At 36.4% G+C, this 24,571-nt stretch overlaps 1 protein-coding gene across 3 annotated transcripts in view; it reads left to right on the plus strand.

The window, feature by feature from the left end:
* The window catches only part of CHD1 (chromodomain helicase DNA binding protein 1), a 58,713-nt gene that overhangs the window by 12,407 nt on the left and 21,735 nt on the right, over positions 1–24,571 (plus strand). For all 3 annotated transcript variants that reach the window (XM_041398123.1, XM_041398124.1, XM_041398125.1), the window contains exons 3-18: positions 8,824–9,028; positions 10,011–10,112; positions 11,397–11,464; positions 12,684–12,833; positions 13,139–13,416; positions 15,785–16,010; positions 16,862–16,962; positions 17,214–17,392; positions 18,421–18,548; positions 19,130–19,346; positions 20,018–20,107; positions 20,973–21,163; positions 22,163–22,351; positions 22,690–22,852; positions 23,261–23,413; positions 23,895–23,966. In XM_041398123.1, the coding sequence (XP_041254057.1) occupies positions 8,824–9,028; positions 10,011–10,112; positions 11,397–11,464; positions 12,684–12,833; positions 13,139–13,416; positions 15,785–16,010; positions 16,862–16,962; positions 17,214–17,392; positions 18,421–18,548; positions 19,130–19,346; positions 20,018–20,107; positions 20,973–21,163; positions 22,163–22,351; positions 22,690–22,852; positions 23,261–23,413; positions 23,895–23,966 (2,512 nt within the window). The remainder of the gene's footprint in view (positions 1–8,823; positions 9,029–10,010; positions 10,113–11,396; positions 11,465–12,683; positions 12,834–13,138; positions 13,417–15,784; positions 16,011–16,861; positions 16,963–17,213; positions 17,393–18,420; positions 18,549–19,129; positions 19,347–20,017; positions 20,108–20,972; positions 21,164–22,162; positions 22,352–22,689; positions 22,853–23,260; positions 23,414–23,894; positions 23,967–24,571) is intronic.

Consider the following 24,571-nt stretch of genomic DNA (forward strand, 5'->3'; position numbering starts at 1 on the left):
CAAACACCCTCAGAGCTCGCCCAGAACTAATACTCCTGGTCGACAGTGCTTCTTAGCAGTTCAACCTCTTATGGCATAAATACTTCTTTATGTGCATTTACTATCTTGTTACAAAATATGGTAAGTATTTTACTATTTAATGGACTTGTTTTCATAAAATTAAGAACATCAGTGACTTCCTGCATTCTTCTGGCTCCAGATTCTTTGCTGCAATAGCTTGCCTGTTGTTGATGGAGTGGATGAATTTATTTTGTACTGCAATCTCTTACCACCCTTACTAGACTCTGGTTTTTATCCCAGTCAGAACAACCACACATTCCTTGTTACATTTGCATAGTTTTTTCATAAAGCTTTTTTTTTTTTAGCTTTTTTTAATTAAAGTAGTTTACTGTTGATAAAGTAACTTCTCTAATTTTTTGTGTACCTATTATTGAAATTCCTGAATTTGAGACGTTAGAAACATCTGTACTTTCATCCAGCTGTGGAGCAAACCTTCTGAAATGGATGATTTGTTCTAACACTTGTTTCTTCAAATTTTCAGCAGTGTTTTCTGTGTGTCTTTGAACAGTGTTTGCTCACAAAGAAATGTGCTTTGGTTTGTCACTGTAGTTTTCCATGCATTATTTTAGTTCTTTTTAAGCAACGAAAATTCAATTCTCAGATGGCTTAATGGCTTTTTCCTCTTGATCTTAAGTAAGAAAACCTCAGAGCAGGCTGCTAAACATTTATCATTAAATTAAGGGACATTTTTTAAAGTACAAGATTGACTATTGTTGCATTACTTGAAACATTGCTGGAAAAATGAAGGTTTATCTTTGTGTTCTGGATGGCTAGTTTTCAGATGTCTTGCTAATTGTGATGGTTGCATGCTACCATTGGCTAACATCTCAAGATATGATACACATTTAGGGTATGAGTAATTATTAACATTGGTAAGTAATATTTTAAATAGTCTTGATAACTGAAATTTTCTTTAATCAGCCTTCTTGTCAGATGTCATTAAATTGTCATTGTTTGTTACCTTGGAGTGTGGCTTACGAAGAGCTTGTACTGTAGTAGAAGTGTCAGTGCTGCCATTTTCTTTTCACATGCACTCACAGTACCTTCAGCCCATTGTTTCCGTACAGGACTCTTTCTAAATGACTCCATTCTGTAAGGGTTAGTTTGGTTAAAACTAAGCAATACTACCCAGGAATCCACCTCATCAGGCAGAGACAAACTGCACACACGTCTGTCTTACTGCACACAGAAGTAATGGAGTGATTGTGCCACTGTCACCTGTCTGGATTGTGGAGCACATACTTCCCCCAGGACCTCTCAACTGCCTTATGTGGCACTGGCCCATCAGATGTACGGGCTGAGTGAGCTTACAAGTATCAAACTGCTGGTGATGGAGGGAGACTGAGAAGACTGATTCGGTGATCAGAATCCGATTTCATTGTGGGATACAAACACTTCTATACTATTTCCGGGAGACTAGTAATGTGTACTACAATGATTAAGTTAAAATTGCATACACAAACTTACGCATATAATATCTCTTGCTTGCGGAGTTTAATGGGATTTTTTTTTTTCCCAGTAAACCTGTCTGATTTAATCTTCTTGCAATCTAGGTCTAATTTTCAAAGTTCCATTTGCTTTTGCTAAGGCATCCTGTTATCAAATCTCTTATGTTAACCAGGTCCAAAGTCCATCATCTGTCTTGTGTCCCCCAACATTCCAACAACATTTGTTAAATAGTTGAATGTTTGTAAAGTTGAATTTGTGGTTTGTGGTCTCCCTTTCCTTTCCTTTCCTTTCCGTTCCGTTCCGTTCCGTTCCGTTCCGTTCTGTTCCTTTCCTTTCCGTTCCTTTCCGTTCCTTCTTGCATTTCAGGGGTTGTTATGTTGGTTTGGATGGGTTTTTTTGCTTTGTTGATTTGTTTTAGATAAAAGTAAGTCTAAATACTAGTTCCAGTATATTCTTTACATACCCCCATAAATTGTCTTGTCTGCTTGTGTGCATTCCTCTTTGAAAACCATTGTCTTCATGTGCCAGTTTTGTCTCCTTAGTGAAGTGTGGTGAGGCTGGGAGAGGGGGAAGCTGTTTCTCTTTCAAAGAACACCTTAGGGCAAATACTGCAGCTACAAGGCTGGCTCCTTAGACCACGATAAAGCCTTTAGGTAAATCCTGGCATTCCTCACATCAGTTTGAACTATGGATTGTCTTTATCACTAGGAAGGCTGTCTTTAAGAGATAGTTTGCCAGTTAAGTCCTGAGGTAAGATCAGTCTGGCTCATGCGATAGTTTTGTTTAGGTCAGCACTACACGTGAAAAAAAAAGAAAAAAAGGTACAGACAATGTCCCAGGGATGTTGTATCTGCAGAGGCAAAGTGCTAGAAATCATTGGTCACTGTGTGTTAAAGTGATATGATACAGTAAACTGCTAGTATCTATGCTTAATAGAAGTTGAAATGGAAAATTGCTGCTACATTGGGTTTTCAATAAGACTTAATTTTTACTGCTCCATTTTTTAGTTATGGATACTGCTTAAGAGATGTGGCTAGAAAATGCCACAGACATACTTAACTTTTCCATTTGTTGTGAGGGGAAATGTAATTCTTTATTCTCCTTTTTATGTAACTCTCCTCCCTTTGTCCCAAGTAAGTCTGTGCATATTGTGGTGGATTTGTTCATTTTTAGAAAAAGTTACATAGGTCTATGCTTTTACTTCATTGCTGCTGTTTCTTACAGGTGTTTTGTGAAAAACAAATAAGATGCTCCGTTATATCAAAAGTGGATCATTAGTTGAGTCTGATATTGGTCTAAAACTGGTTTGTGTGAGATATGTGAAGAAACAAAAAAAAAACAGTTGATAATCAACTCTATTCTTTCTGTCTGCCTTGTAGATACAGAGCTTTAGAGCTAATTAAAAATTTATTCTTAGACTGAGAAATTCTATTCAATTTCTGTTTGAATAGATACCTAGTCCTGTTAGACAATAGAGGTTTTTTTCTTGTTGTGTTGATGCAAAAATGTTTTCTTTAAACTGCTGTGTTATACAAAATATTATCTGTTGTAGTTCGTTTTGGTGGGGGGGCACCCCGGGGTGTCCCCAGAGGGCCCCCTAGGCTGCGAGTTCGCTGGAAGCAGGAGGCAGGCAAGGAGACTCCACACGCCTTCTTAGGGTGCTGATTAAATGAGGATTTATTGGGGGTCCCATCCCCGGGAGCAGCATGGTTACGGAGGGGGAAGGGGGAGGGGGAAGGAGGGGGAGAGGGAGAGCCTAGGGGATGGAAGGGCCAAGAGGGGAGGAGAAGGGCTAAGAGGGCAACTGGTCTCACTCACACCGTTTAAGAGGGAGATTGAAGTGAGCGCAGAATAGCACTTGGACCAATGGGATTACAGATACATGATACATGAACCACATGGTTCAGGGCAGGACCACAGGCTTAGAATATACCATACATTTTGGAGGGGTGAGACAGAGCATACCATTTAAATAAAAATCCAATACTACACCTCACCCTTTTTTCATCAGAAATAAAAGATAAATATGATAATTAACAATTTAAAAAATGAAGCAATAATTATACAGTTTTGTAGCATCAATATAAATACAATTGCAGCGAGGATTATGTTTTAAACAGTCCATTTGATTTGATGCTTGCTTTTGGTGGTAAGCAGCAAAGATAAATGAGCATTTAATTGTAATAAACAGGTTACATGGGTCCATATTGCGGATCTTAAGCGAATTTAAAGCATCAACGAGTGCTTAAAGGGTTTCAGCCTTTGTCACTAAGCTCACATGAGAATTTTGGGATTGGCCTTTTCAGCGTGACTGGTCCAGTGGTGTCTAACCTTTTCTAACTGGCTTTTTGGACCACCACAGCCCCCAGTTTAGGCTGAGGCGCTGAGTTTGCTCCCTCTCTCAGGGTTTTCACCTTCCAACCGGTTTAACCCAGAAGACCCCCAGTTTTAGGTCATTAAAAGAAAAACAAAAAGAAAAAAAAAGAAATTTGGTTTCAGCAACTACCTATACTCAGGGAGCATTCACCACAAAACTGTCAAAATACTTTCCCAGACACCATTCTAGGTTATCAGTCACCCTCAGAACCTACTGAGGACAGCATAAACCCAACAGCAATTATGATTCAGCAGTCTAATACTGTCTGAACCCTTGCTATTAAAGAAACAATTGAAAACTGCTTCTCGTCGGATCTACCCTTGTGACCTGACAGGCCCCTGCTTTCTAAAACTGAAAGCAGGACAATCTGCAATATGAGCATACACAAACTAGAAAAGCATAATTATAAAAACTACTTCATGTGGACAGGAAGGAAGTGAAGAGAAGACAGGTATTGGTTAAGAATGATAAAAAGGTTAGAGAGCTTTAGGATAAAAGTTCTAGCTGACGAGCTCTTTTCAGCTAGAACAAGTGGATAGGGAATTGGGGAGGTTACGGGGAGCCAGGGACTCTGCAAAAGAAAAACCTTTTTGGGGTACCCTGTGCCTTCAAGTGGTTTGCTGCCAGTGATCTACCCAAAATAAGGAAAAAAGGGGTATGGATTGCAGAGAAGGATACTATCCTGCTCTTGGAATAACAGGCGAAGGAGATCATAAAGTAGAATTTTCAATTCAGTGAAATATTGAGGCTTAGCTATGTGGCTGCAGTGCTGGGTTTAGGAGGATGGCGTGGATTCCCGAGGGTTTGTTAAGGGGAAGGCAGGTTAGGAATGGAGTTAGGGAGAAGGAGTAGCAAGGAGAGAGAGAATGAAACCAAGGAAGGCGGTCACAGAACTGAGGAAAACAGTTTAGGGGAGGTGCGGGGCTCGGGCAAAGCTGATAACTGCATCTTGGTGGTCTGGTGGCTGCCCCGCAGAAACTGGTGGGCTTGGGTTCCTTCTTTCACTGCTACTGTGGTCCAGAATTATCATTGGAAGTGCTAGACAAATATTTTAATTTTTTTTACGTATGGGGAAAGCAAAACGACAATATGCATCCAGAAGTGTATAAAAATTTGATCTTGGCATAAACATGCTCTCTTTTGGATCCTTGACTTATAGGAAGAAAAATACTAATTTTCTCTCTAATATTGAAAATACTTTACACACTGAAAACTGAGCCCTAAACCTGTACTTCTTATTGTAGGTGTGTTTTTTGTCTTATGCGCTCCATCTCTGTAACTGTTGGTTCAAATCCTTCATATTTCTCTGGAGGATAGTCCTTTGATGTATGGACTGTTGCAGCTATTAGGGATTTGTAAGTGTTACATCTTATGCAGTGCTGCTTGTTGATATTGTTTTAAAGATCTGCAATTTGTCTTTATACAGAGCTTATTTATTATTTGACTTTCTACCTCCTTTGCAAACAAGAGCTCTAGGTTCCTGACTTACAGTGCTATCTTTGTAGAGTTTGTGCCTCCCAGTTTCAGGTTGAAACAGTGTATGAAAGTACATGATAAAAGAAACATTGCTTTCCTAGCCCTCAGAGCTTGTCAGTTGTGGCAAGTCAACAGGAAAGAAGTCAACAGGTAAGTCAATAGTAGAAATGAAAACCTATTTGTTATTCTTACCTAATTTTTTCATACATGCTGTAGTTCCATGAAGATATCCAGGACTGTGTGGTGCACAGGCAGAACTTGTAGTTCACACAAGTTTCACAGAACTGCATTAATTTGGGTGATTATAGTTGAAGTAGGCTCTTCCCAGCATAGACTAACCTTGTGTGTTTGAACTCCTGTAGTGCTTTTTATGAGTTATATTTCACATGTTTTATGCATGTATATAAACTGACATAGATTACTAAACTTTGATAAATGTTTCAGCAAGTTGTTGCTGTTACCCTGGTTGTAAAATTATTTCTGGCTACTCAGTTTGTCTTTTCCCCTTTCCTTGTTCTGATTTGACGCTGTGGGATAAGAAAGCCTAGTTAAGTTATTATTGGTGCTATAGTGTTTTAATTTCATATAACTATTTTTTTCTGTTTTGTGTACCATATGTTGATCTCTGGTAGGGATCCTACATTGTCCTTCATACGTGGTATCATATAGGGCAGCTCTAAATCGGTTGTGGTGAACTTGATTATTTGTTTTTTCTTCTTGTGATTTCTTGTAATTTTCTTGTAATTTCTCTCCCCATTTCTTTTATTTCTACATGCAGGTTTGTTCTGTAGTCTTGCATTTATTAGTAATGTGGTTGAATTAAGATTTTTACTCTTTGTCAGATGTTACTGTGAGTTGTGATGCAGTTGAGTTGTATTAGGCTGCTCTTCTCCAAATCGGGCCAATTTATTTTGAGAAACAAGGATTATGGAATAGCTCTTACTTTGCTGGTCCTTATAAGCCTAATGGAAATTCATTACCAGACTCAGAGCTTTGATGAGAACTAGCTAGCAAGATAAGGAGCCCGTGTTCTTTTCTTTGAGTACTGTGTTATCTACATCAATATCCACATGTTGACATGTTGGTATTGTTTAACAGAGACCTTAGATGATAGTTAGCTGATCCCTTAGTAAATAATAAGATCTGGCATTAGCTGGTTTTATTTTTGCATTGAGCTCTACAGCAAGTAGCGTTATCCACTAGACTTTTATTTTCCCTGTTTCAGTCCCTTTGGTTTTGAACTTACACTCATTTCCTGTGAAGAACATAAAACAACTTAAAATTTCCCATCAGTTGTTTGTCCCTGGAGATGTCCAAGAGGCATTTGGTCTGATGCTGGGTGATGTGATTTAGGAGTTACAGTGATAATGCTGGGTTCACTGCATGATCTTGAAAGTCTCTTCCAATCTTGATGATTCTGTGATTCTGTCTAATCAGTGTAATTCTTGCTTATGTATCTAAGTAAACTAATTTTTTTTGTATTTTCTTTTATCTCTCCATCATTCTTTTTTCTGTCTAGTTTACACTGTTAGCAAGTTGACCAAGATGTATTATTCCTGTGTTAGTTTCCCCATGCTACCTTAGAAAACAGGCACTTTGTTTTGGTTGCCTCTGTCTCTGTATGCAGTTAAACCTATGGTTAGCACTGTATTAGTATGTGTGAATTATTTTACTATATGGAAAGCTAACTTAATTGCCATCCATATGGCGTAGTGTTTTGCATAAGTTTTTGATTGTAATCCATGTTATTAATGTCCTCTTTGAGCAAGCCTGTCCTGCATGAAGATACTTGCTTCCTTTCCCCTCCTTCAAGATTATGTAGGATTTACATATTTTTGGTAGCTTTCTGTGACTGGAACTTTGGCTGGTATTTATTTGTATCTCTCCATGCTGAGTTTTCTTCTATATATCTCCATTTACAGTTAGTGCTGCCTTCTGTAGTCTCTCTGCCATATATTTGTGGCGCTTTGCTTTGCTGAGAAGTATGATTATTTTATAAAGGTGAGATTCACCTAGTATTTAAGGTAAGGTAATATTTATGCAAAAACTCTATTACAATAGTTTTTCTTGTCTTAGGAAGACAATCAGAGTGTCATTAATTTCTGGTGTCATTTAACCTCCGGTCATATATTGTAGCATCATATTCTGTAACGTGCTTTTTGGGCAAGTGGAGTTTGTGTTACAGCACCATGCCTGAAATAAGACTTTGATGAAAGAAATTGGAAATTTCGGAGCAGCCTTTTTGTTTCCCAGCTTTCCTTTCAGCAAATGTAGTAGCAACATTTTTCTCCACGTCTTGCCCTTCAGGGCAAGGAAGCTTCACTGTGTTCGCTTTGCTGGTCTTTATTTTCCTGGTTGCTAGTTGCAGATGGCTGATGGAGGTGCACTCTGCAGGGATCTGTTAATGAATAGCTTCATTTCTTCTTTTCTGGCACAGTTTTGTTGGTGGCAGCAAAAGCAGAGGAGTGATTTTGCTTTGTTCTGCAGTTCTAAAATAGACAGTTGAGTATATTCTGAGGCAAATGATCATCTTCCCTCTCCCCCACCTCACCTCCAGCTGACTGTCAGCCTGATGGCAGAGACCAGCTGGGCTTTGATACAGTTTTGGCTTTAACATTTGCAGTTCCAGCTTCATGTTTACTCTGGTTTTTAAGCATTTGTGTCAGTGTGTACATAGTTAGAAATTATTTTGCTATGTGGTGTTTCTTTCTCATGGTATCTTTGGAATATAGTATTAATCTAGTAAGGAATTTTACTAAAGTTTCAAACTCATCTACTCTGTGAAAAACAAATGCTAAAATTATAAAAGAAATACTTTTAATTATTGTGTGTTCTAATTATGTTAAATCTGAATGAAAAATGAATATACAGGTAAAATAATTTAGACAGCTCAAGTGTATGCCAAGGAAAGTGCTTTGGCAGAAGTCGTACCACCTGAAAAATTCAGAGTTGTCTGTATGGGAAAAGTTTGTGCTGCTCTTTTAACAGAAGACCACAGTCTGTGTAGCTTTTTGTTTTGTTTTAAGGACTACCACGGTTTTATGAAGATTGAAAACAATACTGGATAGTCTTTTGTGAAGTAGACTAAACTATTACCTAATATGGTATTTGATTGCGCTAAGCAGGGATTTTGAAGGGGGTGAAGCTCAAGTTTGTATGGCTACCAAGTCTTTCTACTGCTTTTAATTCCCCTGTGTGACACTGCTGTATTAATTTGAATGGTTTTGCTTTATTTTTATTTTGGCTTCACTTAGAGTATCTAATTACACTTTAAATTCTTATTCACTGTTTAGTTTTAGCTTTATTCAACTCAGCTTATTTAGTCAACTGCCTCCATTTGTGTGCTACCCATTTGTCTGGTGTAACTTAGCAGTTGAGTTACAGGTAAAGTTGACTTTTTTTTTTCTTTTAATCCTGCTACTTTGTCAGTTGTGTAACGTCCTACTGACTTGTCATTGCAGCCAATCAGGTGATGATTCTGGATCAGCATCAGCCTCTGGATCTTGTTCGAGCTCTGGAAGTAGTAGTGACGGAAGCAGCAGCCAGTCAGGCAGCAGTGACTCTGACTCTGGTTCGGAGTCAGGCACTCAGTCAGAATCAGAGTCTGACACATCTAGAGAGAAGAAACAAATTCAATCTAAACCACCAAAAGTTGATGGATCTGAGGTAAACAAGATACATAAATGAACCCTTTGGCAAGGAAATGGCAAAGGAAATATTAAAAACATGGCAAGGAAAATACTAAAAAAATTTTTAAAAGCAATTTAAAAAAAATTAGGTAATGAAGTGTTCTTAATTAGATTTTAGCTTGATTGGGTTAGTGAACGGGTGCACTTTACTGCCTTAAACATTGGGAAAGTTTCTCATATAATTATTTAAATTTCTGCTTTTAAAATTCTCACATTTGTAAGTATTTTCAGTTAGAAGGCTACTTAAATTTCATCATACAGAAGCACGTGCTAGTTTACTGAAAGTTATGGAAGAGAAAGATAACACATACTGTTGTTCCTGAATTCTGTTTTTACATTGTTTCTCAAATGCTTGGTTGCATTGTATCTATAAATAATTGTATAAAAATTTCAAGCTTACATACGGTTAGCTTTCTTTATCAGTAAGTCTGCTAAAAGCAGGAACAAAGTGGTGTTGAGAAATCTCTTCAATCCAGTGGGCCAGAATTACATGCACTCTCCCATGTTTATGGAGTGGTATACCATATTTATGAAGGTAGTTATAGATGAGACACACTAAGAACTGAAGACTGTTAAGGATTCTCTGTTAAATTTTTTCCTATGTGTTTAACTATTACTGTATGAAACAAAATCATAGCAGTTGAGCAGTCTGAAAGAATTTATCTGTGTGAATTTAAAAATACAAAGTTTTGCTTTAACAATTGCCTACACAACTATGGTTAAACATGTTTCAGTAATTATCCTGGTTATTAGCGTATAACATTCTGTTTTGTAGGAATCTTACGACTTTAAAAAGCTGTCTGATATTGTTAGTTAATGTTACTGTTCTGTAGTGAATTTTTTTGTAGTGAAATATTTTAATTGATAAAATTAAGATGCTACTTAGGAAAAGTAAATATGTGGTAAACTGGAGATTTTCAATACCTTTGACTGACTCTTGCATCTCTATTCCTGTTTAGTTTTGGAAGTCTAGTCCAAGTATACTTGCCGTGCAAAGATCAGGAGTACTCAAGAAGCAGCAACAACAAAAGGCAGCCTCATCAGACAGTGTTTCAGAAGAGGTGATTAATATAATTTTTAAAATGTACACATTGCTATCTCATTGTCTTACACATTGCAGTAAAATTACATGGAGCAAATTCATATTCTCTGAGTGTGCATAGAAGCCTGGGGTTAGTCTGTAAAGTTAATATTCAAATAACTGACATTTTTATGCAGAAATGTAAAGATACCTCTGGTTACTTGTTTCCAAGTGAGTTGTTACAAAATTTTAGCAGTCTTGATTCTGTGCTTTTTTTAGGTAGCTATTCTGTGTTGTCTAGACAAAATTTTCAAACCACACTGACTTACATTGTATTTCTGGCTTCTTGAGTTTATTGTAAAGACAAGTAAAAATGCTAAATTATTTTTTCAATGTGTTTTTGGAAAAGATGGCTGCTGTAGTTTTCAGAAATTCCATATTAAGTGGAAAACCAATTTTTGCACGTCTTGTAATAGTCACTGCAAAAGAATTCTTGTATTTTAAGAATGAGGCCTGTGTTGCAAAACCTAAATCGTAAGCTAAAGAAATACTGACTTTTCACAGTAGGAATATCTTTTAAGAGCACTAATTGGAACTATGAAATGTAATTTATTTGTAAAGCTGTCTTTTTTTCCCGTATTACAAAGACTTTGTAATGTAGTCACACTCATTTGGTTGAATTTCTGTTTTTGTCTGATTTAGCAGCTCATCTTTTAAAAAGAAAACTTAGTCACATATCATTAAAATGTTAATTTACACCTGTTTAGCTCTTTCTTCCAGAAAGATACTTTTCAGGATAAAAATTATTCTAAACTAAGTTTAAGACAATGAGAGTGACATAAAGAAAACCTAGCTTTAAGAGGGTTCTTGTTTTTTCTTCTAGTGTAAAGAAAGAAGGGATATGCTATTCTCAGAATTGTCTTAAACTGGTGTTTTAATGTGAACAGATATGAAAGGTGGGAAAGCTCTTGAGGGTAGGAGATTTCATTAGAATTATACAGAGACATCATCTTGAGTAATGTGGAGCAGCTTACACCATGACTGTTTTTATGTGGGCACAATGTTGATTTTTTAAGATGGGAGTTTTATGTGGTGTTCTCTGGAGCAGCATTGGCACAAGGTATTCATAGATGGATAAATACAAAAACAATAGCAGTATTCGAACAACTAAATTGAAAGGCATGAAGAGGGTAAAATACGAATAGTATGCCTCAAATTTGAAAGTGGAAACTGATGTATCTTTTCAAAATCTACTTGTTAGAAGATTTTTACATAATTTTTTTGTGAAAATTAATTGGCTTTGGTTTATTTCATTTCCCTGCAGGACTCCTCAAGTAGTGAAGATTCAGCAGATGACTCATCCAGTGATACCAAGAAGAAAACACATAAAGAGTAAGATATTTTCCTAAGTAATAGCACACTTTTTTTTCATAGAGACAGATGCTTGTAACTTATGTTTGATTTCCTCACTCTTGAAATGCTTGTTCGCTTCTTAATTTGTCTTGATCTTTCATTTCCAATTTTGTAATTTAAAAATGAGCATCTCTATCACACTAAAAAAGTGTGCAATATTGTTTGAAAACATTCATCAGTGCTTTTATTTCTAAAATACTTTGTTTCAGTTTACTTTTGAGTTGGAGGCCCTCCATAAAAATTCTTGTAGATGTAGGAAACTACTTAAATAGATTGTCTCAAAGAAAATTCAAGTTAGAATCCCTTAGTTAATGCCAGATGGCTTATCTTTTGGATTTTCGTGGGATTGCTTTTTGTTTCATTTTTTTCCTTTTCTTGGACATGCTTAAAAGTTACTATAGTTTTGATATTAAATAACTCTATTAAATTATTATTTAAACTATTAAGATTGAATTTTCTTGTATAAAGTCAGAGTTTGAATCAAGATACTGTACCTCATCTTTTCTGTCACAAAGTAAAAAATCTCAGTTAAGCAGAAACCAAGGAATCCTGCTACTCAGTCAGAAGTGTCTTACTCACGGTACCTTGCTTGGCTGTGAAGCACTGATGTGAGAATTTAGTGGAAGCTTTTGGGAGCCAATGCCACTCACTAGTTGCTGCAGTTCAGGTTTTCTGCACTTCTCAAATCTCCCTCTGTTATTTTTCAATTCTTGTGTCAAAGTTGCTGATTCTTCACATGGGCCACAGAGACCATAGGCATTAGACAATATGAGATTCTCCAGAGTCTTATATTAGACATGTTCAAATCATAACTTTGTGATTTGAACTTTATGATTTGGACTTTATGATTTGAACATGTTTAACTTCTGACGAATGTCTTACCAGGTAGACTTGTTTTCTGACATGTCATGTTAACTCATTTTTTCATGCTGAAATTTATATAGAAATCCAGATTTTTGTTGTTGTATTAGATTTTAAATCTACCTCTTAGTCCAAATCCCTTTGATGCCATTGGACATTTTTTAACTTACCTAGTATTCACTGAGGACAAATTTCTGTCTCATCAATTGAAATAAGTGTTAGAAGATTTTTATTTCTGTGAAGAGTCTTGAAATTACAGCAGATCCCTCCTGGGTGAATAACTGTTCTAAAAAATGCAACAACATGAAATTAGTGTTTTGTCTTTCATAATGTACAGTGAAGATTGGCAAATGTCAGGATCAGGGTCAATGTCAGGAACAGGTTCAGATTCTGAATCGGAGGAAGACAGAGAGAAAAGCAGCTGTGAAGAGAGTGAATCTGACTATGAACCAAAAAACAAGGTCAAAAGCCGGAAACCTCCAACCAGGTAAGAAGCTGGGCATTTGAATGCTCTATTCTAAACTATTTCTAAAAAACAGTTGAGTATTTACTACTACTATGCATGCAACTGAAAATTGTAGTATACTTACTGAGAGAAAAAACACCTGTTTTTTTTAATATACATAATATGATAATATATTAATGCTTTCTATTGTATACCTTTTCCTATCTGCTTTAAATGAAAGCAGAGTAATTGAACATTCATTAAATGCATGTATTCAGAAAACAATGCAGAAAACCTCTTGTTGCCTCCATTGAAACATCGTTGTGTCATACTTTACTGTCTTGAAGAATTAAGCCAAAAAGTGGGAAAAAGAGTGCAGGACCAAAAAAGAGGCAACTTGATTCTTCAGAGGATGATGAAGAGGAGGAGGATGATGACGATGATTATGATAAGAGGGGATCTCGTCGCCAGGCGACAGTCAACATTAGTTACAAAGAAGCTGAAGAAACCAAGACAGATTCTGATGATTTGCTAGAAGTTTGTGGAGAAGACGTTCCACAACCTGAAGAAGATGAATTTGAAACTATAGAGAAATTTATGGATAGTCGAGTTGGCCGTAAAGGAGGTATTTTTTTTTTTTTAAGTGTTTTTAAAATCCTTGTTAAGATCATGGTGCAACTTCAATGCATATTCTCATCTATAGGTTAAAAAGCAGTAGTTTTAAAGTTACAAACAAGTCATACTGTTTCACCTTTTCTATTAATAAGAATGCTTCTATTGCCTTCTAAGCATTGCAGAATACAGAAAAATTGCATACCTAAGTAGAAGATAAAAATCAGGTGGAAGATAGCTCTGTATTGCATGAATGCACATCATAGTGTTATGACACTCTTTGTACAGTTCAGTGGTACTTGATCAGTACAAATTATGTACAATGCAGCGGAGAAAGCAGACTACATGGGAGAGCTGACTAGTAGTCTGAACACTGAAAGTGTTGGTAAGGCTAAACCACTGAAATAATGATTTCAGTTACTGCAGTACAAATAGAAAACAATGTGTGGAATGGCTACAAAAATTGCATCTAAAATTGCAATGGTTCTGCTTTGTATTTGAGTCTGCAAGTTAAAATCATAGACTCATAGAATGGTTTTGGTTGGAAGGGACCTTAAAGATCAGCTAATTCCAACTCCTCTGCCATTGGCAGGTATACATTCCACTACACCAGTTTGGTCGAAGACCCATCCAACCTGGCCTTGAACACTTACTTCCAGGCATGGTGAATCAACAGCCTCTCTGGGTGTAGCCAGGCAACCAGTTATGGTGCCTCACCCCCCTCATAGCAGAGAATTCTTCCTAATACCTAATCTAAGTGTCCTTCAGTTTAAAGTCATTACCTCTTGTCCTACTACTATGTGCCCTTGTCTGAAGTCCCTCTCCAGCCTTCTTAGTGCCTCCTTTAGGTACTAGAAGGTGCTGCAAGGTCTCCCCAGAGCCTTCTTTTTGCCTGGGATAGCAGCCCCAATTGTCAGGCTCTTTTCATACCATAGGTGTTCCAGCCCTCTTTACCATGTTGGTGGCCTCCTCTGGATGTACTCCAGAAAGTCCACATCCTTCTTACAGTGGGGACCCCAGAGCCTCGGGTCTTCCTTTTTTCTCTTTTTCAAAACTGAGGTTTATATTTCTCTTTTTCCAGTTAGTGTGAACTTCCTTGGACCACTGTGACCTCAAAGATTATGGTTGTGGCTTAGTTATTTCCTCCGCCATTTCCCTCAGGACCTGTAGATGTATCTTAACTAGTTCCACGGACTTGTGCACTTTCAGTTTCCTTAACTGGTCTCAAACCTAATCTTTTCCTGGAGTGGGTGATTCTTCCTTCTCCCATTCTCTTCCTGCCTTTTCTTCCTCTGGTGTGGTTGAGTCATTTGCTAGTGAAGACTGAGGGAAGGCAGTTGTTGAGTACCTCAGCCTGCTCCTTGTCCAAGTAAACACTTCTCCCCTACTACTCTTAATTATCTAAACAAACACATGAAAAAACCCCACCCAAATGCTGAGCCCCCTTCAGAGCTGCCTTTCTCCATTTCTTATACCTAATGTCTTAAATTATTGACCCTTGTCAGAATTTGTACTCTTCTTTTCTCTCAAATTCCCTCTCCCATGCTATCTCATATCCAGTGTATGGTGTTACTGCTGTGGTCAAAGCCTTAGAAACTAACCTGCTTTCATTCTTCCTGCACAGATGATGTTGCTGCTTTTTTGGCATTGCCTTTCTGTTAGAGTTTATCTGGTCCAGAGCTTGCTGATCTCATTTCCTTATCAACCACTTGGTTAGAGCTGGATGGTAATAATGTCAGGGCTATGGGTTTGATCCCTATACAGGCTTAAGAGTTTGACTCCATGATCCTTGTGGGCCCCTCCCAGCGCGGCATATTCTGTGATTCTGTAACCTGTCCTCACCAAAATGAGCCTGTTTCCTGCTGCTAGAGTGCTGCAGCTACAATACAGTCTGTACTTTATAATGTAAGATAACAGAGGCAGGACAAGCAACAAAGTTGTTTAGGAAGAAGGAGATTTAGAGTGTCCCTGTTAGTAGGTTTTTCATGTCTTGAGGCTGATCAGACATAACACCAGATATCTTTTTTATGCTCAGAGGTAAGAATAGTGTAACAGAAGATGACAAGCAATGTTTGTGTGGAGCATTCCCTAGTGGTTGCTTTAAATGCAGAAATACAAAAAAAATTTTCATGAGGAAAGATAAGATATTGCAGGGTAGGTGTAGAAGTTTTGGTTGCTCTTTTATTCTCTTGACTACTTGTGCATGTCTTAATATATCTACATCATAATCTTTCAAATAATAGTAATGACATGAGTGCAGTAGACATAACTCAAATATATGCTCATCTAAAATTACCACCAATTACTTTACTGCATTTCTAACTGGTTAACTTATGACAGTGCACACTTACTCAAGGCATATGATGTGGTTTCTTTCTCAGCCACAGGTGCTGCAACCACAATATATGCAGTTGAGGCAGATGGTGACCCAAATGCTGGGTTTGAAAAATCAAAGGAGCCAGCAGAAGTACAGTATCTTATTAAATGGAAAGGTTGGTCACACATCCATAACACTTGGGAAACTGAGGAAACACTGAAGCAACAAAATGTTAAAGGAATGAAGAAACTGGACAATTACAAGAAAAAGGATCAGGAAACAAAACGATGGTGAATCTGTTTTTTTTATGATACTTATTCTGTAACACCATAGGTATTCTATTGTGTTTCTGAAATCTGTTACCTAGTTTTGAGGATATAACTTCGAGTGTCTGTGCAATGGGAAGACAAAAACTTTGAAAGCCAAAGCCCCTTTAACATGGTCCAGTAACATAGTTCTCTGAATCTGATGGGGATGTGGGGGTGTGTGTGTGTATGTGTCTGTATGGTATAAATGGAGTTTTAACAAGACAGGTAGTATTTAAAAATGAATAGTAAATTGTAGCTTTTGGTAATTTTCCCATTATACTTTGGTTGGATTTCTTCAAGAATTGCTGCAAGGATCAATGTTTTCTTGGTGCATTAGCCATTTCAGGTAACTTTGAAAAATTCAGTTTTCTTTGCTGAAACCTGAGGTTGAAGCTTGAGAATAAAAACCATGAAGAAATATATACATTTTAAAGTCGCCTCTTTGGTGTCTGGTTTTATTAATATGTTTAATATAATTAATGAATGCTGGTGGGATTTTTAGCAACTAGTCATTAGATGTATTCTTGCAGTGAGCCACCCTGACTACTATTCCATGAAAATAACCTGTAAAGTGTACTGCTTATCTGGAGACATAGCTACTACAGCTACCACTTGTACTAGCCAAGCAACTAATGGAGAATACTAATTTTCAGCAATAAGTATTTTCAGTCATTAATGGTGAGGCAGATGCAGCCATTTTGCAGTAGGGATTTTTAAGTTTTTAAATCCAGCCAAGATTTGTGGATAATTACATTCTGAGCTATAGGTGTTGAACTTTCTTAGTTTTAGAAGTATATGGTGTAATAAGTGTTGTGAATTAATTCCTGCTCCAGGCTGAAAAATGCTTCCCCAGAAGATGTGGAATATTACAACTGCCAGCAGGAGCTTACAGATGATCTACATAAACAATACCAGATAGTGGAAAGAATAATTGGTATGTTACAAACTTGTGGACAGAAATCAATGTCAGGGATTCTGTATGTTCTCAGTGCTCTTGTATTTGTAGTTAAGAAATGTAAAATATTGATATCACAAAATTTTAATCCAAAACAAAACTTCAGGTAAAGAGAAGAGGTTTCAGGCTGTCTGTATGGGTCTAGCTTCTGTTGTATTATTACGTAAAATAAATATTTTCCTACAGTGCAGAAGTAGAATGGTGATCAGAACTCTGGTGCATTTTTGCAGCTCATTCAAATCAGAAATCAGCTGCTGGTTATCCAGACTACTATTGTAAGTGGCAGGGTCTGCCTTACTCTGAATGTAGCTGGGAAGATGGAGCTCTCATTGCCAAAAAGTTTCAGGCACGCATTGATGAATATTTCAGCAGAAATCAATCCAAGACCACTCCCTTTAAAGATTGCAAGGTGAGTAGGTATTTTACAATGGATTTATAATCAGTTGTACTGGATCAGATTAGGATAGGGTTAATTTTCTTCATAGCAGCCTCTACAGTCTGTGGTTTATATTTGTGACCAAATGGTTTTGGTAACACATATTGGCTGCTACTGACCAGTGCTTGCACAGTGCCCTCTCTGTGTCATCCCCGCCATGTGTAGGCTGGGAGGGAGCACACCAGTAACAGCTGAACCCCAGCTGACTAAAGAGATGCTTGGTGCCGTTTAATGTCTTACTCAACAATAAACTGAGTGGGCTGAGCAGGGGCTGCCTGGAGATTTGTTGTTCATCAGTCTGCTGGTGAACTGATGTGTGACTCATTCTGTCATTTGTGGGATTTTTTTTTTTTTTTTTTTTTTTTTTTTTTAAACTGGGTGGTTTTGCCTTCACCCAGTAGACTCCTTGTTTTGACCCACAATTTTTTTCTCACTTTTACTTTTTCATTTCTCTCCTGTCTCTCTAAGGTAGGAAGTGAGTAAGCAGTTGGGTGGCAGCTTGGCTCCTGGCCAAGTTCAAGCTGCCACATCAGTTGCAGTAGTAAAAATGTGATTTTTTTTTTTTTTTTTAATGTTTTTTTTTTTTTTAATCCACATATCGAATACATATTATGAATTTTTGAAAGTTTTTTCAGAATACCAATAATGATGTATAGGAGGATGTATGGACAATAGCACTACTGAGGGTAGGTTTTGTACATGCCAGTCCCCTGCATTTTTAGTAACATTCAGAAATGGATTTGTTTAGTATTGTAGTTTATTTTAAAAGAAAACTTTGACTGAGTTAATGTCACTCATGTTGTGACATTTAGATTCGCAATCAAACTAGTTTCAACTTGCTAATTACTTGGCTGTTTTTATATGGCCTGGCTTACATTGATAGATAAAAACTAGACTTGATGAGCTAGTAAATACCTCCTGTTACTTTTTCTATAGGAAGATCTTTAGGTAATTTCACTTACAGTTCAATCATTGACTGATGATCAATTTGCTTTTCACAGGTTCTAAAACAAAGGCCACGGTTTGTTGCACTAAAAAAACAACCATCTTACATTGGAGGACACGAAAGCTTAGAATTAAGAGATTATCAGTTAAATGGGTTGAATTGGCTTGCTCACTCATGGTGCAAGTAAGGAGTCTCAATTTTGTTTGTAAATTGCAAGCATGTGTAAAGTATTGAAATGTTTTTTTCTGTTGGGTGTTTTTTTTTTCTTTCTAAAGTCAGAAACTTCCACACTGTAAGCTCAAAATAGAGGTTTGAAGGGACTGGTTTTGCTCTAAGTAGTACCAAAATTATAATTTCTTGGCCATTCTCAACAAAAAACAGCTAAAATGTGTCATTACTTTGCTTTTAGTTTCAATGGAATAAGTAATATTTTTAAAACAACCAACAGACCTAAAACAGTAAAATGAGAAAAGCCAAACAAACATTTATGGAATGTCAACATTACTGTTAAAATTTAAAAATTAGCCTCAGGAGGATGACTTGCACCTTTTTGTTTATTCAAGGGGATAGGAGGGATTGGAAATCTTTTGATGGAAAAACAATGTAAATAAATGTCTTCAAAATGTATAGTAGTAAAATCTTGAAAACTGTTATGATTGGGTTTTGTGCTGAAAAGATAATGATTACTTTTTATCCAAACCTTCCCCATCTCCACATGTCCCCTAAATAGCTTTCTTTCCTTTTTTTTTGTCTTCTTTTTTTAGAGGGAATAGCTGTATTCTTGCAGATGAAATGGGTCTGGGTAAAACAATACAAACAATTTCTTTTCTGAACTATCTGTTTCACGAGCATCAATTGTATGGGCCTTTTTTGTTGGTTGTGCCACTTTCTACCTTGACGTCTTGGCAAAGAGAGATTCAAACCTGGGCTCCTCAGATGAATGCTGTAGTTTACTTAGGAGACATAACTAGTAGAAATATGGTGAGTATTTCTCCTTGTCGTTGGAAAGTCTTGTACATAAACAAGACATGCTTCATATTTTTATCATCTGCGTATCTCAAACATTTTGGTTGGGACAGAGCAAATATTTGCTGAAGCCCTGTGTCTTTAAAATGTGAATTGAAGGCTTGGATTTTGATCTCATGTAAATGTGTATGAGAGGTTTCCTTTCTGCTTAATAGTGGACAGAATTAAAAAATTTGTCTTGCATTTGAAAACCAGTTACCTTCTCCCATGTGATTATTTAGGTGGATATAGTGAAAATTAGTATATAAGAACGCCAGTCATGATATTACTTTATTTCCTGAAAGGTTGTCGGTTTGTTAATGTTATTGATCTTACCCATTAAAGTAAAAAGTTCTTGTCTGTATAAATGCTTATGTATGTATACACATATATATATATATATATATATATATATGTGTGTGTGCATATGCATATGTACATATTTACGTATAAAATGTATATGTTAATATGTATATAAATTTATATGTTACATATATATAAATGTTACATATATGTGTGTTGTCCTTCTGTTCCGTTATCATATTGCTTTATGCTAATAAATATCTACACTGTTGCAGTATTTAAATTTATTCCAGTCAGCAAGACCTTTTTTCTGCAGCTTATAGTTTACTTGTTTCTTTTTGTAGATAAGAACTCATGAATGGATGCATCCACAGACCAAACGATTGAAATTTAACATACTGTTAACAACATATGAAATTTTGCTAAAGGATAAGGTAATTACCCTTCTGTGAGGAGACAAAAATAATTTCACCAGCATAGAATAATTCCCTTTAGACTTGCATATATTTGATTTATGGGACTTGCATATATTTGATTTATGGCCCATTAAATTTATGGAGAGTCTGATAGTTTTTGCTATGACAGTGTGTAGTTTGGGGTTTTGGTTTTTGTTACTTGGGGGTCTTTTCTTATTTAAGCGCTTCCGGATTTTACATACATGTGGTGAGGCTTTCAGCCTTTTTCCATTTTGTAAGGTGGGTAACAATTTTCTTCAGTTTGCTTGAGAGTCTCATTGCTGTAATGATCTCCTCTCAGCTTCATGCTCTGCTTCTTTGCAGACCACCATGAAGGAACTGAAACAGAATCTAACAGAACCTTAATCCCAAATGGGATACAAAACTAGGAAATCCCATATAGTTTTTCTGTGATATTTGCATACAGTAGTGTGTGCACATGTATTAATACTGCCTCTGAAGTGAGAGCACACAGAGTTATTGTTAATACTTCTAACAGTATGTGAAAATTGATAGAGATATTCAAGAATCACTTGACTTTGTTTAGTTCATTTGTTTGTATGGGAAGAAGTCAATAATGATTTTTTTTCCTGTCATTTTAAAAACTTTGGGTCAGACTTCTGGAAATTTTTTTAAATAATAAATGTTTTCTTAGGATGACTACACAGCTTTTCATTGAACCTGGAAATGTAAAAGCCATAATTAGTACTAAAAACCTATGGCTGTTACTTTATTAAAATAAACAAAGAAATTATTGGGTTTATAGCTTGTTTATATTATGTGGAAAATCATGTAATGTGTTGATTTGAATAATGTTTCCCCCCTTCTCCATTTCCTTTTCAAGTCATTCCTTGGTGGTCTGAATTGGGCATTCATAGGAGTTGATGAAGCTCATCGTTTAAAAAATGATGACTCTCTTCTGTACAAAACTTTAATAGACTTTAAGTCTAACCATCGTCTTCTTATTACTGGAACACCTCTGCAAAACTCCCTCAAAGAGCTTTGGTCTTTACTCCACTTCATCATGCCAGAAAAGTAAGAAAGAGTTTTCCGTTAAGTTTTTTTATGGCAAAGTGATGTGAGAATCAGTAGAAGTAGGGAATTGTACTGAAAGATAGCTTAAATATCCTACATAAAGTAAATACATGTATCTTTTGATGCTGCTTTAGATAAGTAATGCTAGTAGCAGATGTCACCTTTTTCCATTTTAGCAAAAGTGATGGGTTGATGTATGGGTTAGAACCTGGGAAAAAGGCTTCATCTTAGACTAAGAGAAAAACCATATAGATTTGCTCTTAGGGAAGAAGAATTAAATTTTTCATATGTTAGTACTATTGATGAAAACAAATTGTGTCAAGATGCCAAATATCCTGTAATTCAATCAGATAGCTGGTTTTCCCATGTGTTTTGAATACAGTAAACTTATTGCATTGACCTGATTTTGTACTGACTTGTTTAAACCTAAGGTAAACTAGAGCTCATGTGTGAAAGCACAGTATTCCTGTCAGACATCTTGTAAATCCCAAGCACCATAGCTCTGCTTAATTTGAGCTATGGATTATACAAAACATTTCATGGAGAGTCACTGAGGTTGTGTAGCCATTATTCATTTGTTTGATCATAAACTCCATTCTCCAAGTCTGTTAGTACAGACAATAGTTGCACATGATCTAGACCATACAAGCTGCAAGACACTTTTTAAGTATATTCTTGTTCTCTTGCGCACCCTCTGGATGTGGAGCTGGCTTTTTATGCTGTCTTGATAAAATATAATAATGAACTTTTCTGCAACCATCTAGACAAGTGTCCTTGCAGAAAAAGAAGACCATTGCATTTCCATTGTGGAATCAGAAGTCTTCATTCTGTAGACATTTTTGGAAAATGCCATTATTCTATTTACAGGCACAGTATCTGGGATACTGTGTATACATGTATACATGTTCTGTGTCTGTGTTACCTTTCTTCCTGAATTTTGCTTCATCAGGGTGTTCACAGAATGTCACTATTTTGTGCTTACACTTTTTTATGTTGAAGGTTTTCTTCATGGGAAGATTTTGAAGAGGAGCATGGCAAAGGGAGAGAGTGCGGTTATGCAAGTCTTCACAAAGAACTTGAACCATTTCTGCTGAGAAGAGTTAAAAAAGATGTAGAAAAGTCTTTGCCTGCTAAAGTTGAGCAAATTCTGAGGATGGAAATGAGTGCATTGCAGAAGCAATACTACAAGTATGTACCAACTCTTTGTATATTCTGCTGTTTCAGTGATATGTCTATGTACAATTTACCGAATTACAGTGATTTGTGTACTTTATGGAAGTTGGGGCTTTGATAGGATTTCACTATAAAATTCTGTGAAGCAAGGGCTCAGGAATTGCATTGGTCTAATGTCTATTTATGTAGTTTCTTTTGTTTGGCATATTTATTTTGTTTGGCATATCAATATACTCTTTTGGGAGATGCTTTTTTCCTTCAGCTTGTTCATATTTTGAACTATCTTTAAGCTAGATCTATCTTACTTCCACATACAGTTAGAATTTACTAATATTGTACATCTTATTTCCTAGGTGGATTTTAACCAGGAATTATAAAGCCCTTAGCAAAGGTTCAAAAGGCAGTACCTCAGGCTTTTTGAACATCATGATGGAACTCAAGAAGTGTTGCAACCATTGCTACCTCATTAAACCACCAGATGATAATGAATTCTATAATAAACAGGAGGCCTTACAGGTAGTGTCACCTTATAATTAAAAAAAAGAAAAGAGAGGTTTTACGTCTGCAATTTTCACGAAATTTTATAGTTCCTTGGCAGTTCATTAGTCTTATTGAAGTATATTAAGGAAAAAGAGGTTTTCCATAAAATGTGTATCTTGGGTTTTTACAGTGAAATATTTTTTGATTCTTAATTAGAACTGAATAATTGACAGAGAATTGAGTAAATAAATGTGCCCAGTTTTAATTACATACTATTGTATGGATGTTTTAAGTTGTAAAATTCTTCAGGAATGTCAGAATTTGCTTTTTATTTTTCTGCCCACAGTAACAGAAAGAAAGGCAAATCTCAGATGGATCTCCAGCTTACCCCAGTGTGTATTAGTGTTGAAATTAATTTGTTTTGCAATGTATTGGTTTTTGTAGCATTTAATACGTAGCAGTGGGAAACTAATCCTTCTTGACAAGCTATTGATTCGTCTGCGAGAACGTGGCAACAGAGTCCTGATTTTCTCACAGATGGTAAGGATGCTGGACATTCTGGCAGAATATCTGAAATATCGTCAATTTCCATTTCAGGTAAGAAACTTGCTGGTAATAGATGCTAGGAAGCTTTGATCTTGAATTTTTTTTTTCTTTAATGTAACGGTTTCAAAGCAGTGGAACAGGTTTTCCAGAGGTTATGAAATTTCTGTTTCTTGTTGAGGTACAAAAGCTACTTGGACATGACCTTGGACAGCATGCTTTAGCTGTCCCTGCCTAAGCAGGAGATTTAGACAAGGTGACCCTCAGCAGTCCCTTTGAGCTTTGTTTATGATTATGTGGCCTTTACCCCTTTGATTAAAAAAAGGTGGATGAAAATGTCTCCTTTTTCTAGAATGGGACTGGCTCTATGATGAATGTTATTTTGAAGTGAGACAGATGAACTAAAAATTATGTGAGCTGTTCATTTACTTTTTTTTTCCCTTCACATAACAGTTTGGCATCTGGCAATTGAAATTGCTCTGATACTGAGTACAGTGTAAAATTACTTTTTAACTGTAGTTCTCAATCTCTCTAGAGACTTGATGGATCAATAAAAGGGGAATTGAGGAAACAAGCACTGGATCATTTTAATGCAGAAGGGTCAGAGGTACAGTATTTTTTTTCCTGGGGAATCTGTTTTATTTTTTCCCAAGTATCAAAAGACATTGCACAAAAAAGGAGAGTTGAAAAAAGTGAGGAATATATCAGTAAGGTTGGAAATTCATTGCTACTGCCTAGAGTATAAGGTTTATGTAATATTTTTTTAAGAAGATGTTAAGTAGATACCACATAAATTAGGAAAGTTCAGCTGATTGCTCTATAAATGCTGCAGAATTTTAACCCCAGCTTTGTTCCTCTGTAGAATTTAGTAATATTTACAAAAGTGCTGAACTTAAGCAGGTAGTACCCAAAAATCCTTCGGCAATGGGCAGAACTAACTTTATATATCCTTGCACAAACAATTATATTTTACTTGTTTCCAATATCATTCCTGTTATCTTTATTTGTTCACACCTGTTGCATGCCATGGAAGAAATAAAGTACTGATTTCTAGCAATTCTTTGTGAGCAACCAGTGAATAGGTAGGCGTCTGTTACAATTCTTTTAGATTCTGAACTGGAGTATTTGTACCTTATTATGCACTCCTATTAAGCATGTCATTCCATACTGTTGGATTCGTTTAAATCTTTTGTCCTACACTCTCAGATTTGA

The sequence above is a fragment of the Onychostruthus taczanowskii genome, unplaced genomic scaffold (genome assembly GCF_017590055.1).
Source record: "Onychostruthus taczanowskii isolate IOZ18803 unplaced genomic scaffold, ASM1759005v1 scaffold140, whole genome shotgun sequence".
NCBI classification, from domain to species: domain Eukaryota; kingdom Metazoa; phylum Chordata; class Aves; order Passeriformes; family Passeridae; genus Onychostruthus; species Onychostruthus taczanowskii.